This window comes from Nicotiana tomentosiformis, chromosome 7 (genome assembly GCF_000390325.3).
Source record: "Nicotiana tomentosiformis chromosome 7, ASM39032v3, whole genome shotgun sequence".
Classification (NCBI taxonomy): Eukaryota; Viridiplantae; Streptophyta; class Magnoliopsida; order Solanales; family Solanaceae; genus Nicotiana; species Nicotiana tomentosiformis.
The window spans coordinates 30,658,271-30,673,028 of record NC_090818.1 but is presented as its reverse complement, the minus strand read 5'-3'; the positions used below and the strand labels follow the sequence as shown (position 1 = coordinate 30,673,028).

Sequence of the window (14,758 nt, the reverse complement as noted above, 5' to 3'; positions counted from 1 at the left end):
ACTAAGTTCGTTAATAGTTACCAATTTATACTAAAGTAGTACTAATATTTTAAAATCTTTTTTTATAGGTTAATCTTGACAAAGATCATTCTGTTGTTTAATTGCAAGTAAAAGAAAGTTCCAAATGTTGAGAGCTGCACACAAATAGAGAATTCAATACACGAGTCAATTATTGCATCAAATGGCAATTTATCCAGCAAAAGGACGAGCAAGTGGTGGAAAACATAAAGTACTCACTGAAAAGTCGAACGAAGTTAGCGACAATAACTAGCACACGCAGATCAGCCGCTATAGCAAATGAATATAGACCAGTGACAAGTACTATTAAAATTTCTTTCTTCCTAACAACTGCGTTCCAGAAACAACGAGAAGATATTGTTAATATTCCTATGAATGGATTTTAGTTTATAAAACCAAAAATGATCGACTCAAGGTTGAACAAACACCATGTTATCAGGTATACTGATTACGATCAATGTTTGTTGGTACGTTTTTCTTTATACCAATGTAATTTTGAAATGACTACTTCTTTCAATTGACATTGTCGATGTGGTTGGTTTTCTATCTGGTATCGGTGACATAGAGAGTGTTGGATGCAAGTGGAAAAAAAGGGACATCCAAGTTATAACTGATTAGTAAGCCACTTATCTCATTTGAAGGAGTGAAAACGGACTATCTATTTGTTGTTAAGCTTATCAAAGAAGATGACATACAATATCATGATCTTAGGGCTAGATTGCAGATACAATGGTTTGAAGCCAAAAAGAAAAATATCATACACATCTACAAACAAATATGCAGACTTTCTCGCAAATGAAGATCATAGACATAAACAAGATCTACTAGTATGAGAAGAGGCGAAAAAAGAGGTGGAGTTTTTGATTCTGGTAGATTTAAGCAATGTAACTTGCATAAGATTTTAATATTTCTATTTAGCATTTTCTAACGTATCAAAAAAGAAAAAAAGTAGAACTATAAATGATGATGTCCAAAATTATCATCGGCAATTATTAGGATGAGGTTGGCACTTGGTAGTAGTAAGCGGCCCCTCTCATATTACAGTGGTGAACCTATCTTAAGGTCCTTTGCCAATAATCATGCAATATTTAATGTTCAAATTAGTAAACCATATTCGTAAAACATATCCAACATATTCTTTTTGGAATTTGAAAACAGGAATAATATTTCTTATGAATTCCTTTCTTAGTGATTCAGCCTTCTATCTTACAAAAGATAAAGAGCTGCTTTATATGTCACTTCAGTAAGGTTTAGATTAGATGTTCAACTCATTTCATCAATTCGTTTCGCAATTCAAATAAATTCGTTTGCCTATTTGTTGTACGATTTTCGTTAACACTTTGATCTAAATAAAGGCCTCTTTAGTTTCTTAAATTATGTTCATTACCATGACATAGTAAAGATTCTATTAGTAGTTGTTTAAGACTGGTATGAAGATTCAAGCTGCAGCTCTTTGGATAAAGTAATGATTCATTCTACATTTAAATGTTCATATGTACACTTACATGTGTTAACGGACATTTTGTTTACTTATTAGATAGTACAGAAGATTCAACTCTTTGAAGTATACCATTTTCTTCTCCATCTCCAATTGAGATAGTGGAATCAGTACGCGTACCATCAGTTGACAGGCTTTGAGTTTGCCAGAAGTGACTTCTCATCGATCTGAATCCTGAACCGGTTGTTGAAATCCCTGGATCAGAAAGGACATCTTGAACGAGAGTTTGGCCTTCGAGCATGCTTACCACTTGAGACATTGTTGGTCTAAGTGTTGGAGATGCATTAGTGCATGAAAGTGCAACATTTAGTACCACCATTGCTTCTTGTGTTGAGTAGTTGGAACATAAGTCTGGATCAACCAATTCCAATATACTCCCGCGCTCTTGCATAACATAAGCCTAACCCAAACAGATCAAAATAAATAACAGTTAATGTACTGGGAAAATATGACATGCTAAGCAAATTTTGAGAAGTTCTTTGATTCTGAACGTTCAAGTTGATGTAGGGAACAATAATAATATGCCATTACTCAGTTTTAATTAAGTTGAAAGTAGAAGGGGAAGTCCTTTTTAAGGATGATGGAAGCAAAAATACTCAATCTTAAGAGGGAAAATACAGTTACCCAATCAAGAAGATAAACACAATCTTCCGCTGGCCTATAATTTGTATTGCTTTTCCCACTAACAATCTCCAATGCAACAACTCCATAGCTGTAAATATCTGCTTTACTAGTTAAGTAGCCGCGCATTGCATATTCTGGAGCCATGTAACCCCTGTATCATCAAATAACCGAAGAAGTTACAACACATCAGATCTTGGTTTCCTTGCCATTAATATAGTTACTTGCTAATTTACAGAGAATTCTGACATTAAACAATCTCCTCAGTTCTTAATATTTGAAGTAGCAATAAGATAGCTAGTGTTTTTTTAAGTTCACTAATAGCTCTTTTGAAATCCAAAATGGGAATTACAATTAAAGTAAGTAGGATGTCATGGTGCTAAAAATTAGTAAACCAAGGAGTTACATGGCAGGGAAAGAGAGGTGGAGTTATATGATATAATGGCGGTTTAATATCTAGAAAAAAGCTATATTTCTCTAGGTAACTAATAAGTTTTTGGCTTTCTTTGCTTTTTAGGAGATTATACCTGCAAAAATGTTGTGTGATGAGAACAGTACCATGATTTTTTCAAAATACATGAGAGGATTAAATGTCAAACCATTTTCTCTGAATCGTATCAACCAAAGGTCGTTCTAATGGTATTGGAACAAGAGGAACTAGTTTCATCATACTTACACAGTTCCTGCAATCCGCGTACTAATATGGGTATTATCATCCTCATGTAGCTTTGCCAAGCCAAAATCGGATATTTTAGGATTGAAGTCCTTGTCAAGCAAAATATTACTGGTCTTGATATCTCTGTGGACTATCTTCATGCTTGACTCCTCGTGAAGGTATGCTAAACCTCTTGCAATTCCTAGGCAAATTTTTCTTCGTGTCGGCCAGTCTAATTTCATTTTGCAGATTGGGCCTTTGCCTAATGTAAGAGAAAGAAAAATAAGAATAAATCAGCTCAGTAAGATAAACAATGTCAAGTGCATAAGCAGCAGACATGTTTTTGTTTGTGAGAGTAAGGAAGTATTTACCAAAAAGAGCACGAGATACACAGTTATTTTCCATGTACTCGTACACTAGCAATAGTTGATTTCCTTGAATGCAACATCCATAAAGCTTCACGAGATTCGGATGTTGTACTGCAGATATCATGCCTACTTCATTCAAAAATTCTCTAGTTCCTTGTTTTGACTTTGAAGAAAGTTGCTTCACTGCGATTACTGTTCCATCAGATAATAGACCCTGTATAAAAGAATCATGATTCAAAACTCAGTTCACAGTTGAGCAGCTTATGGTCAACTTAAGCTAGCAAGATGACTATAGATTGAATCCTATATTGCATAGCCGTGACATGCTAATTTTACTGGAGATAGTACACCTTGGTTGATCTAATATGCTGTGGGAGAGATGATTACCTTATAAACTGAGCCAAAACCACCTTCCCCTATCTTGTTTTCTGGGTCAAAATTCTTTGTCGCGGCTTTAATCTGTCTGAGAGTAAATAGTCCAGCTTGTAGATCCAGTCCTTGAAGTTCTGTTCAAAGAGGAAAAGTATCTCAGTGGGAGCTAATGGCTATAACACTACTGCGTTTCTTTCGAGGTTCATATAGGACCTGGTCAAGTTCTTCAGACCATTAATGATTTTGAAAGCCTAAATTGATTGATGAGATGAACGAGTCAAAAGAATGTAAAGAATAACTTCAAGTATATAAGGTGATATACTTTGGTAAGAAGTAAAATAATAGCTAGAACTATTCATATAGCTTAGCGTTTAACTTAAGATATTGTACAAAAGCATTATATTCTTTGTTGTGTGTGCCAGTAGGTGCATGTCTGGGTGTCTAGCCATCACATGTACCCATCCATATTTATTTTGGTTGTGTACCCAAGAACAGCCAATTGTAGTTGGAAAGTATCTGGAAACAAGATAAACAACCACTGAACTCAAAATCATTTCATAAACAAAGTTAACAGGATTATGGTCAAATTATCAAAGGAGGAGAACGGAGGAGAGTTGCGGTAGGTTAACAGTCTATAAAAGAAGGTTGTAGTCAAATGATTTAATATGAATGACATGCCCGGTACAAAGAAGACCAAAGAAGATTTTTGTTAACCCTCCAATAGGAAGGTCAAATAAAACGGGATGTAAATGATATTATGGTAGAACTTTCAAAAGTAAAATTCCAATAGTTATTTACCTTTATCAGCAGATACTTTTTCTCCAAGACAACCTCTCTTATATAAGATACCAATGATCAGAAGGAAAACAAACACCGATCCAGCTATTGCCCCGGCCAATATGCCAACATGAATTTTACTCCGTTGAGCGGCAGGCAAAGGAGGTGTAAAATCTGCATGGAGAAGGAAAAAGAATGTGACATCTCAAGACTTTTGATAATTTTGGCAAGCCAGTCTGACTTGCATATGCAATTTGAAACACTTTTCTAGTAAATCGTAGTATAAATCCGGATGCTTCCACTACCAAACAAGATTAAGGAACTGAATTGGGGACGTATAAGAGGCCCCCTCACTGTACTCAAAATGCATCATGCAAACTAAGGGTATATGACAACCTTTTTTAGGTTCCAGTGTAAATACACTAACATATGACAATTAGATGGTTACAGACCCTTAAAATGATAAGCCTTGTGCTCTCTAATAACAAAGCACATAACAACCTGAAATTTTACCAGTGTGTGAATTGGTTATTCCATTCAAAACAACCTAAAAACCTTTTATAAGCCTTGATATATGCCCCCTATGGCATTCAGTAAATAGGATTCATATATGCAACTATGAGTAAGATAACTGTAAACTTGAAGAGAGTAAAGGTACATACTAGGATCCACTGATATAGCAGAAATTAGAGGACCATAAACCCCTCTAACGGGAATTCCTGTAGTCCCCTTTCCTGCCCAGTAAAAATGGATCTTCAGCGTGTGGCTTGTCACAGCTGCAGTGAAAGTTTTCACAATGGGCTGCCCCGGCCCACCAGCTTCTTTTGCAATGTTAAAATCCTTCAACACCAAATTTTCCTGTCTCAAGAAGACAGAATAAATACACTGGTAACAGCAAACATGAAATTCATACTCATTCTTTTTCCCGTCTATGAAATTTACCTGCAAGTACACATCAAATATCCGTTCTCCAAGACTGTTGAATGAAGTGTCATTTGTGAATATTATCTCCGCAAAATGGAGCTTGACAGTATAGTTTCCATTCATTAGACACTGTCCATAATATGTGAGGGAGAGGGGAGATGCACGTGCAGTTTTGTATAGTTCAACTTCTGGAGCCTTGACATTAAGCAGGGCAGAGACATTGGTATCGATATAGACATCAGAATCAACGTCATTGTCCATGAAATTTCCTGTGCTGCTAAATGCCCAGTTATGTCTTGAATAATACATAGAAGCACCTCTGGCTTCTAAATCAGCTTCATATGTTTTGCGGCTTGTACCATTCTTGATCGATACTTCCTTGCCTCCACAATTGATGTACAAAGAATACTGTTCTGCTCACCAGTAAACAATGGAATTCTTAATGAAAGTTCAGCAGAAAATCATATGGACAGATCAGAAGACAGTAATACGGTTATTGGATTCTCAGTATTAGAATTCCTGAATTTATGTTACTGGATATCGCTATGATTAGTTCCCTTATTTTTTCATATGCCTAAGTAGATAAATTGTAAGCAAATGGAAAGTTATTATACATAGATCTTTTTCAATTCAGAAAAGAAGATACTTCTCTATCGATCCAACAGCCATAAGCTTTCGTCTTTCAGCATGCTAGTCAAATTTGTGTAAAACTCATAAATGACAATGTTGTTTCACTTTTGTATTTTCTACCAACAGCTGACCTCACACTACAAGTCCACCTATTTATCTGACAGGAGACAAAGGTTTTGTTCTGCTATCAATCAGGTAATGAACTCGTAAAACTCTACTTACGCTTATTTGTTGGTTCTGAACAAGGGAAATCATGCTTCAGGCAAGGATGAACTTTGTTTCTGCTATACAGAAGACACAACAAAAAAGTCGTTAGTGTGCTTAGAAAAGTTCTATATCATATAGCAAATGTTATAGGAAAACTCAAGAAAACAATAGTTTCCTCTGAAGGATCACTGCAACAGAAAAATGAGACATAGGCACATTGGTCTTACGATTCTTGTCCCAACGCAGAATAGCTCTCCACCAAGTTTCTGGATAAATTGTTTTATTGTTAGAAATTACTGCAAACAAATAAGTCAGATGAAGAATAACCAATTTTATCAGATAACTTACACGCTTCCACGCGGGCATTCAATAGGTGCTGTGGTTTCCCATGTAAAATTGTTATACGAAACGTCTCTGTGAGGCAAACAAACGACCAAATTAAAACGAAAGTTTAGGAAGTCGACAATAATAACAATAATAACAATAATAACCTCTTCCACGATCGGTTTTGAAGCTTGGCAATAATCTATTCTATCTTTTATTTTTTTTTGCGGTTCTTCTTTGGCAATGATATACTCAATATAAGCCACTATTTGCACAAAAGGGATGCAGGTCATAAACAAATTTTTATTCAGCAATTGCCAACTGATTTCAAGTTTATAGGAATTAAGTTGGAGAAAACAGCATACACATTCTTATTTCTTGATAATATCCACTCAGGAACAGGTCCAGTAAGTTTGTTTCCTGTCAAATACCTGCAAGTACCAGAAGAATAAAAGAAGAGAAAAATGTAAGAATTACATTGATAAGCATATGGCTAGAAAGAAACAAGGATATCTGAAGAATATCCACTTACATAAAATCTACTTTGGATAGGTGTAGAAAAGATGACGGGATCTCACCAGACAAGCTGTTAAAACTAAGGTCCCTAAATTCACAAAGCAAATAATAGTAAGTTCCATTGCAAAACAAATCTCAGCTGAAAATTTTCATAATCATAACGAATGTGTATATAGCATGAAAACAGATAGACATTTTTCTTTCCCTGAAGATACAAATCAAAAGATGCTGTCAGAGTTAAATTAAAAGGCCACAGTCATTATTTTGTGCACCTCATTCAATTTTTGTAAGACTTTCATAGAACAAAATATAGAATAACTCATCGGTTCAAAGGAGGAAAAGATACTTCCTTCATTTCAGATGTATAATCATCAATAGAAAAGTTGTCAGTGTAACAATATCCTAATAGTTAGACATTTAAGATACTCCGCTACCCCAGTCCATTTCCTGGAAAATATCATCTTTGATTGCCGTTATTAATTTTTGACTAATCACAACATGTTTCCTCCATACACAGAACAGTGAGGTTTGGTATCTTCAGCATTTGCCTCTTCAGGGCACTGCCAGAAAGAACCCCCTTCCCCAAAGTAAAGGTTTCAATAAACAGGAGAACTCAATCGAAAAAGAATTATTGAAATTCTTAAAACTTACAGTGTCTTTAATTTCTTCATGTCCCCTATATATTCAGGAATCTCACCATGAATTAAGCACTTCCTTAGTATTCTGCATTGCGCAAGAGCAATTAAGAATCTTTGATCGAAAATCTTTCCAAATTCTTGAAATGGAATGCCCTCCAATCAGTCCATTAGAGGAAGAGGAAGTAAAGAAACTCACAGTACTTTCATGGATTCTAGATTATCTAATGGTGGAAAACCAGATTTTCCACTTTTTAGGTCACTGATCCTTCTAAAATTCATCACAGAAAAAAAGAATTAGTTAGTTTACTTCTTAAAGAAACCACAGCTGAACAGGAGTTTCACATTGACTTACAAATCAATTAAGCTTGTAAGGGAAGATATAGCAGAAGGGATAGGACCCTCAAGAGAACAGCCTTGTATATGCCTGCAAAAATTAGAGTAACATTGAAGGTTCATGAGATCAAAGCAACAACTGAAATATGCAGGAAAATTTGGAGTTTTGCCTTCTAATATTCTTGAGAAACTAGAAACTAGAGTTCATCTACTGAGTAGTAGGGGAAAAAGAAAGCTTACAGTTTCTCAATTTTTGTCCAGTTGCTGATAAATTTTGGTATCTTTCCAGTAAAATTGTTGTCACTTATCCTCCTAATATCGCCAAACAACATGGCATATTATGAGTTAGTTGTAGAATTTGATTACAAAGGAACAAATAGCAGAACAAAAATAGTTATAAAATGAAATGTCAACTTAAGATCCTCAAGGATATTGTAGCAGAATCAGTGGAAGAAATAGACAGTTAGTAATAGAAGCTAGTGCTATAACCGCAATCAAAAGAAAACTCAAAAAGAAGAAAGTTAATTATGTGATCATTCATCACAAAGGAAAGAAAGAATGAGCAAAATGAGAGAGAATTTGAACTGTGAACTCACAAATCAGTTAAGTTGGTTAGCTTGGCTAATGTGGGTGGCAAAGCTCCGGTGAATTCATTCGAGGACAACACGCTGAAAATTAAGGCAGAGATGCATTAATAAAACGTGAAAATGACTAAAGAAATCCAGATCGAAAAAAAGAACATGCATAAATATAATAGGAGAAAAAAAGAATTTACAGCTTTTCCATATGAACCAAATTGCCAATTTCTGGAGGAATTGATCCTGAAAATCTGTTTCCTTCAATGCTCCTGTATTGACAATCATAGAAGAAGTATTTTAACTCTCACAGAACCCAATACAGGTGATCATAATTTCTTTGTCTGAGCAGCAGTTTGCTTTTGAAATAAATGTTGGGATCTAAATAACACGGTGCATGCGGAAGCTAACATGATGCATGCAAAGAAAAATATACTAAACTAGGCATAATAGTTTATTATGGTTTGGTTAATCGACCTACATATAATTTATTATTAGAAGATTTATTCCTCGTTCAAAAAAGAGAGTCGTAATAGGTAAGAAATTCAGGGCAAAACCCTACCAGTAAAATGCTTTAGGAAAAGGATAATAAAAAAAATGTACACATAGAGACATGATTTATAGGGATTTTTTTCCCTACACGCCACAATATGATTCTCAATTCAGTATCACAGTGTAGTGTAATATGCTCAATCAAGAAATCACCAGACTGAAATGGTAAAGGATTTAAGTCATAGACAGTGCAAAGATTTGTTTTATATTGTCAGTGTAATTTAACCTATAATGCCAGGTTAAGTTACCATTTTGACCAGGTTGGTGCTTATCATAGAAATTTACTTGTAATTACCTTATACATGACCTAATTGTATAAATATTATATAAAGTCAGTGAAGAGAACTTAAACTCTATGGTGAAAACAGATTGAAATAACACATTTCAGCACAAACTAAATGCAACAGTATAAATGACTAGTAGGAATCATAAAAAGAATTGATCTTACAGGTTCCTAAGCGTAGGGATTTTGGTGAGAACTTTTGGAAATGGACCAGACAAGTGGTTTCCCATAACAGAGCTGCAAATTTAAATAACAAGTGTTTACATGCCAAATAGCATATTCTAAACCAGAATAGAAAAATTAAGCAGTAATGAAAATATTTAAGGTGAGAAATAGTTAATACAGGCCAAGCAAGCGCAGTGACGCCCACTGAGACGGTATTGAACCATTGAGATAATTACGGCTGAGGTCCCTGCATAATCATCATTTTGTTGGATTAGTGCAGATTCTAAGTTTTAAACATTTAAATATATATCAAAGGATAAAGTCTATTAAGTAATGTTGTAACGAGGACTTACAATTGCTTAAGATGGCGAAGTTGGGCGAATTCTGGTGGAACATTTGCTGAAATATTCTGTGCTTTCAGAGCTCTGTGGCATATAAAATTTGGTGTTTAGCTAATTGCGACTAGTGGCGTTGCATTAAATTTGCATGTAAGTTCAACATAGATGGGCTAAATGAAATTTTACATAACTTAATAGAGACAAAGACGAAGTATACAATGTTGTTTATTTGGTAGGTTTTTGAGAAAGTTCAACTTCAATACACTAGGGGGGTCGTTTGGGATAAACTTGCATGGGCTTAGATATCCCATGTAATTATCTATCTCGCCTTCCATATTGGATAGTTAATCTCGTCATTTTAGTGTAAAATTTATCATGAAATTAATTAATACCTATGACCAAACATAAAATAAATACAATTACAAATTTTATCCTCGAATTATTATACTAATCCGTTGTACCAAACTACCAGTGTTGTCCATAATAATGAAATTGGTAATCTGAATTACAAAACTTGGAACTCTAAATAATTTTTATAAGTTAATTTTTTTCTCGAAATAGTATTTTTTTAATACACTTATTGGAAAAATTGAAATATCTCTAAGTTTTTGAAAACTTTACTAAGACAATGCTACTTAAGCTCATGGGTCCACTGACACCTCATTACAAGCTGGAGTGGACAGCCAAATAAGACGTTGACTCAATTTTCAGTGAACCATAGAAGTAAGTGTTACTTAAAGTGAACACATTCATTTCATTTCCCACTCGCAAAAGGTGAGCCCCTGTAGAATTAGCAGGATCAAAACAAATGTACAGATTCAATCAAAGTCTCAACCTTTCAAACTTGAAATCAAGAACAACTCCCTTAACCTCAATCTTCTCATTTTGCCAACAAATAAAAAACTGCAAATTTTATTATTAACAAAGAAAGACAGTCTGTATCCGGTGTTCATGCAGTATTCGAGGAAGGGCCGCATCCAAGAGAGTGTAATGATAGTCAGCCTACCCTAATACAAGCCTCAATGATTGACTATATGGCTCAAACCCGTGATATATGTCACGTGAAGATAACTTTGCTGTTGCTCCGAGACTCCCTTCCCGCAGATTATATTATGTTTGTTCAAAAACAAATTAGATAGAGGGGATGTTATACATACATGGAGGTAATATGACAGGTCGAATTGTTGTTAAAAGAGCAATCACAAGCAACAGAACTCTCAAGTCCTTTAACAGTAACTGCAACACTCCAATTCCCTTCTCCACTGCAAGGATCCTTGTCAAAATCCCAATCTCTTTTCCCAAGCTTTTTGGCTATCTCTTTCAATGCTTTCACTGCATATATATAGCCAAAAATGAACCCAAGGGGAATTGAAAAACCAGATAATATTTTACAAAGTAGGAATATATATGTGTAGACAATAATTAAACAAGTTTATAATTACCTTCTGCTGGATGGAGCTTGGACTTGGAATTACTGGCTGCTAAACAGTGAACTGTGAAGAAAACTAGGAAAAAAGAAGAAGAGAATATAGATTTAAGAAGCATTATGCTCATTTTCTAGCTACCTATAATTAAATTGTAAGCAATACGAAATACTTGAGAATTTCAGTACTCCTTTATGAGCATAGAAAAAAGAAGATTGGGTGAAAGTTCATTTTATAAGAGTGAAGTGCTGATGAGGTGGGGGCATTATATATATGTAGGAGATAAGAGAATTAATTTGAACAAAGAGGGGATTGGTTGGTAGTGACAATTGCGACACCCCTTTCTTGGATCTTTTTATTACTCTAGTATATTGTAAATTCTTTAAGATTAATTTTCTCTTAATTATTTTTGTGGTGTTTTTAATATTTTAATCAGATTCTTGAAACACTGTATACTAAATTTCTCCCATTCGGTACTGTCACTTGGCGCGTTTTGATTGAATAGTGAACTCATTTCACCGACCAATTTAACCTTTTAGTGCAAACTGAAACAAACTCCACATTTACTCTACCTTATTTTTCTTTTTCTTTACTTGTTAAAATAACTTTCTTTTCCAAAATTATAAAATTTACTCATATTATATTTTGTAAAAAGTTATATAAAACTATTATTATATTTAGTTTATATTTTTTGTATTTTATTCTAAAAAATTCAATAATAGTACTTAGCACATAATTAAGACCTAATATCTTCATATTAAACACTGAATAATTCTTCTATTTTACTATTTCAAGTATCTGTCTAGACCAGAATTGAGATGTTAAATTAGACACGATTCAGGAAACGGTTAGTACTTTCAGATAATGATTTCCTTAAAAGATAAAAGAAGAGATTGCTTGCCACTATGGAATCAATACAAATGTAGCATACACACTACAGAACCAGCCACTCCACCTCTTTCTCGATAAAAGTCTGCATTTTATCTATGTAGTATGTACTAGACCGAGTTAAATTTACCATGGACCAGTAATTAATTAAGATAAGACTACATTTTAATTAATTTGAATAAATAATATTTATTTAAAATACGCATGTGATGTGTTTATTTTATTAAAACATACACGATGTGCAGGTAAATATATCCACTCTTCTCAACACTATAACTTTTGCATTTATAAGTAGTGGTAATAAAATCTGTGACTTGAAATAAAAAAAAATTATCCACTTCTCATCATCTTAATATCACTTAATTAAGCAGTTCAAAATTAAGGACTTAGACACTTTGCATACCTTCTTTGGGTTAAGATCATTCTCGATTCTAATGGTTTATTGATTTGCCAAAAGAATTTTACCATGCATGGATTTGTTTGCAGAGTCTAATGTTTCATGTTAGATGTGTTCTCTGTTATAAGTCTCCCAGATATTTAATTTCAAACTTAAGCATGATTATAGTGGCTTATTTGCCTAATCATAGTTCGAATAGGCAACTTATTTGACTAGTTAAACATATTCTTACACGCTCGAACAATCAGACATTTATTTTGCTACACAACAATTAAGTCAATTTTTGCAAACCCTTCATTCTCTATCCTCAGAAGTATATTGCCTATCATGTTCTCAAATACTTTACAGTTTACTCAAGTACTAACTACATAGAATACTTACATGACTGCTATAGATGACTTCTCTATATACACAAGCCACTTCTTTATTCAACTCATAAGTAGTCCTAATCGATAGAAGTCTAAAAAGCAAACCGCGATTTCCTTATTCATATTTTATTTTTTCAGCAGAACGATAGAGACTTCATTAAACTTAGGTTGATCTAGGGCAGAGACAGACGTACGTCAAGATAATCCCACCTTTGAAACACTTTGGTAATGCTCCCAAATAATGAATCAGAGCACATGGAGCCATTTCCTTATCTTTTTTTCTGTCAACAAAAAAAATGACAGACTAACTGATATAAGCTGAATATTGAGCTGCAAAAAGTTGTTGCTGAGTTACTAAGTTGATTTGTTTATTGAGTGATTTTGATGTCCTTATTCTTCGACTAGGTTATCTTTTTTGCGCAACCAATCTACAATGCATTATTAGGAGTATAATTTTTATGAGTGCGTCAAACACATAGAAGTGGACTGTCATTTTGTCTATAATGTTCTTCCTATCAGAGGCGGATGTAGCTTACTAGCTACAGGTTCAACTGAACCCATAACTTTCGATGCGGAGTAAAAATTTGTATATAAAAATTCATTAAAATTACAAATATAGTAGATATGAACCCATAACTTTAAAAATATAATGGGTTCAATGTTAAAAATCTTAAAATTGAACCCATAGGATTTAAATCCTGGATCCGCCTCTGCTTCCTATAGTGGTCCGATTTCCCAACTGCGACTCACAATTTGTTGAATATTTATTTGTTCAGTAAGCCACTCCTTGAACAATTGTGTGCATAATCACCACGAGGCCTTGGGTTAAGCTACTTGAACGTCCGATAATAATACAATATTTTTGTTTTGGCTCTTTTCTTGCCTCTCTATAATTTAAGCTTCTATTCTCATTGGTCAAATTATCTCTCGTTTGACGAAAAAAGGACTATTTTATTTTAATTTCTCGGAAAGAAAATTAAGAGGCGAAATACCGACAGTATATTAATTGACAAGATCTGACCCGTAAAGTCAAAGGATCTAAATACATAAAATTGTCAACCCGTTACTTAAATGCTTTTTGCTAACCAATAATAGCCTCTAATTGGGAGAAAGAATATATGAGAACCGGTCAAACTTATTAAACGACACACAGTTTTACGCGTTGTGAAATAGTACGGCACGGTCCCCTTTCTATTAGCTGATGGTGAAATCCGCTTCTAACATTTTTTATTACACCCTCCGTATTGCTTGTCACGTTTACTACAAAATTACTGTTTCAAAAGACTTGCAATTTCGGAAAAAAAAAACAAGAGAAAATTGATTCCCTTTTTCAATTTTAACCTTACTTTAATAAATCTAGAGGGAGATTAATGTGGTAAAAACAACAAGCAGTAAAAAATTTGAGATAATATAATGACGGTTATTTTGTCAAATTATCCTTTTAGTTATTTTTTCTTAAGTGTTGTACAAAAGGCAAAAGTGACAAGTAAAAGGGAATAAAAAGAGTATGGTTGTGAAAATTTATTTTTTCTTTTATTTATCGAGAACACTATTTATCAATGTTCAGATTTTCGGGTGTTGAGATTATAGAATTGCATCACATCAGTATATTATATTTATCAGTTAGTTAGCTGAGATTGGTTGGATAGTTACAAGGGTAGTTTAGTAATTAGCTGTCATTAGTGTTTTATTTTTCAATATACATGTATATATGTACTGTAGCTAATAAAGAAAAGAACACACAGAAAATTCCCCAATTTCCTCTCTCGAACCTTCCCTTTCTCTCTCTGTAGAAGCTTGAGGATAGCCAACAATGGAGGTTGGTCCGTCATGCTAGCTTCACTTTTGTTATGGTATCAGAGCTAAGCTCTAATTTCTCAACATAAA

General features: G+C 34.0%; 1 protein-coding gene across 2 annotated transcripts; it reads right to left on the bottom strand.

The window, feature by feature from the left end:
* Positions 1 to 1,449: 1,449 nt before the first annotated feature.
* LOC104098751 (probable LRR receptor-like serine/threonine-protein kinase At1g07650) lies at positions 1,450 to 11,494 on the bottom strand. 2 transcript variants are annotated; one of them, XM_009605562.3, is made up of 24 exons: positions 11,237 to 11,494; positions 10,952 to 11,126; positions 9,810 to 9,881; positions 9,635 to 9,703; positions 9,457 to 9,528; positions 8,657 to 8,728; positions 8,478 to 8,549; positions 8,122 to 8,193; positions 7,901 to 7,972; positions 7,745 to 7,816; positions 7,562 to 7,633; positions 6,927 to 6,998; positions 6,760 to 6,825; positions 6,419 to 6,484; positions 6,298 to 6,336; positions 6,086 to 6,147; positions 5,252 to 5,646; positions 4,972 to 5,167; positions 4,331 to 4,483; positions 3,548 to 3,666; positions 3,164 to 3,374; positions 2,814 to 3,054; positions 2,141 to 2,291; positions 1,450 to 1,916 (listed from the first exon to the last, which is right to left on the bottom strand). In XM_009605562.3, the coding sequence occupies exons 1-24, from the start codon at positions 11,346 to 11,348 to the stop codon at positions 1,545 to 1,547; spliced, it is 3,075 nt and encodes a 1,024-aa protein (XP_009603857.1). In that variant the 5' UTR covers positions 11,349 to 11,494; the 3' UTR covers positions 1,450 to 1,544. The 2 variants fall into 2 exon arrangements, with proteins under 2 accessions (XP_009603857.1, XP_009603858.1); XM_009605563.3 differs by having other exon boundaries at positions 6,086 to 6,144; positions 11,237 to 11,493.
* Between the last annotated feature and the right edge of the window lie 3,264 nt (positions 11,495 to 14,758).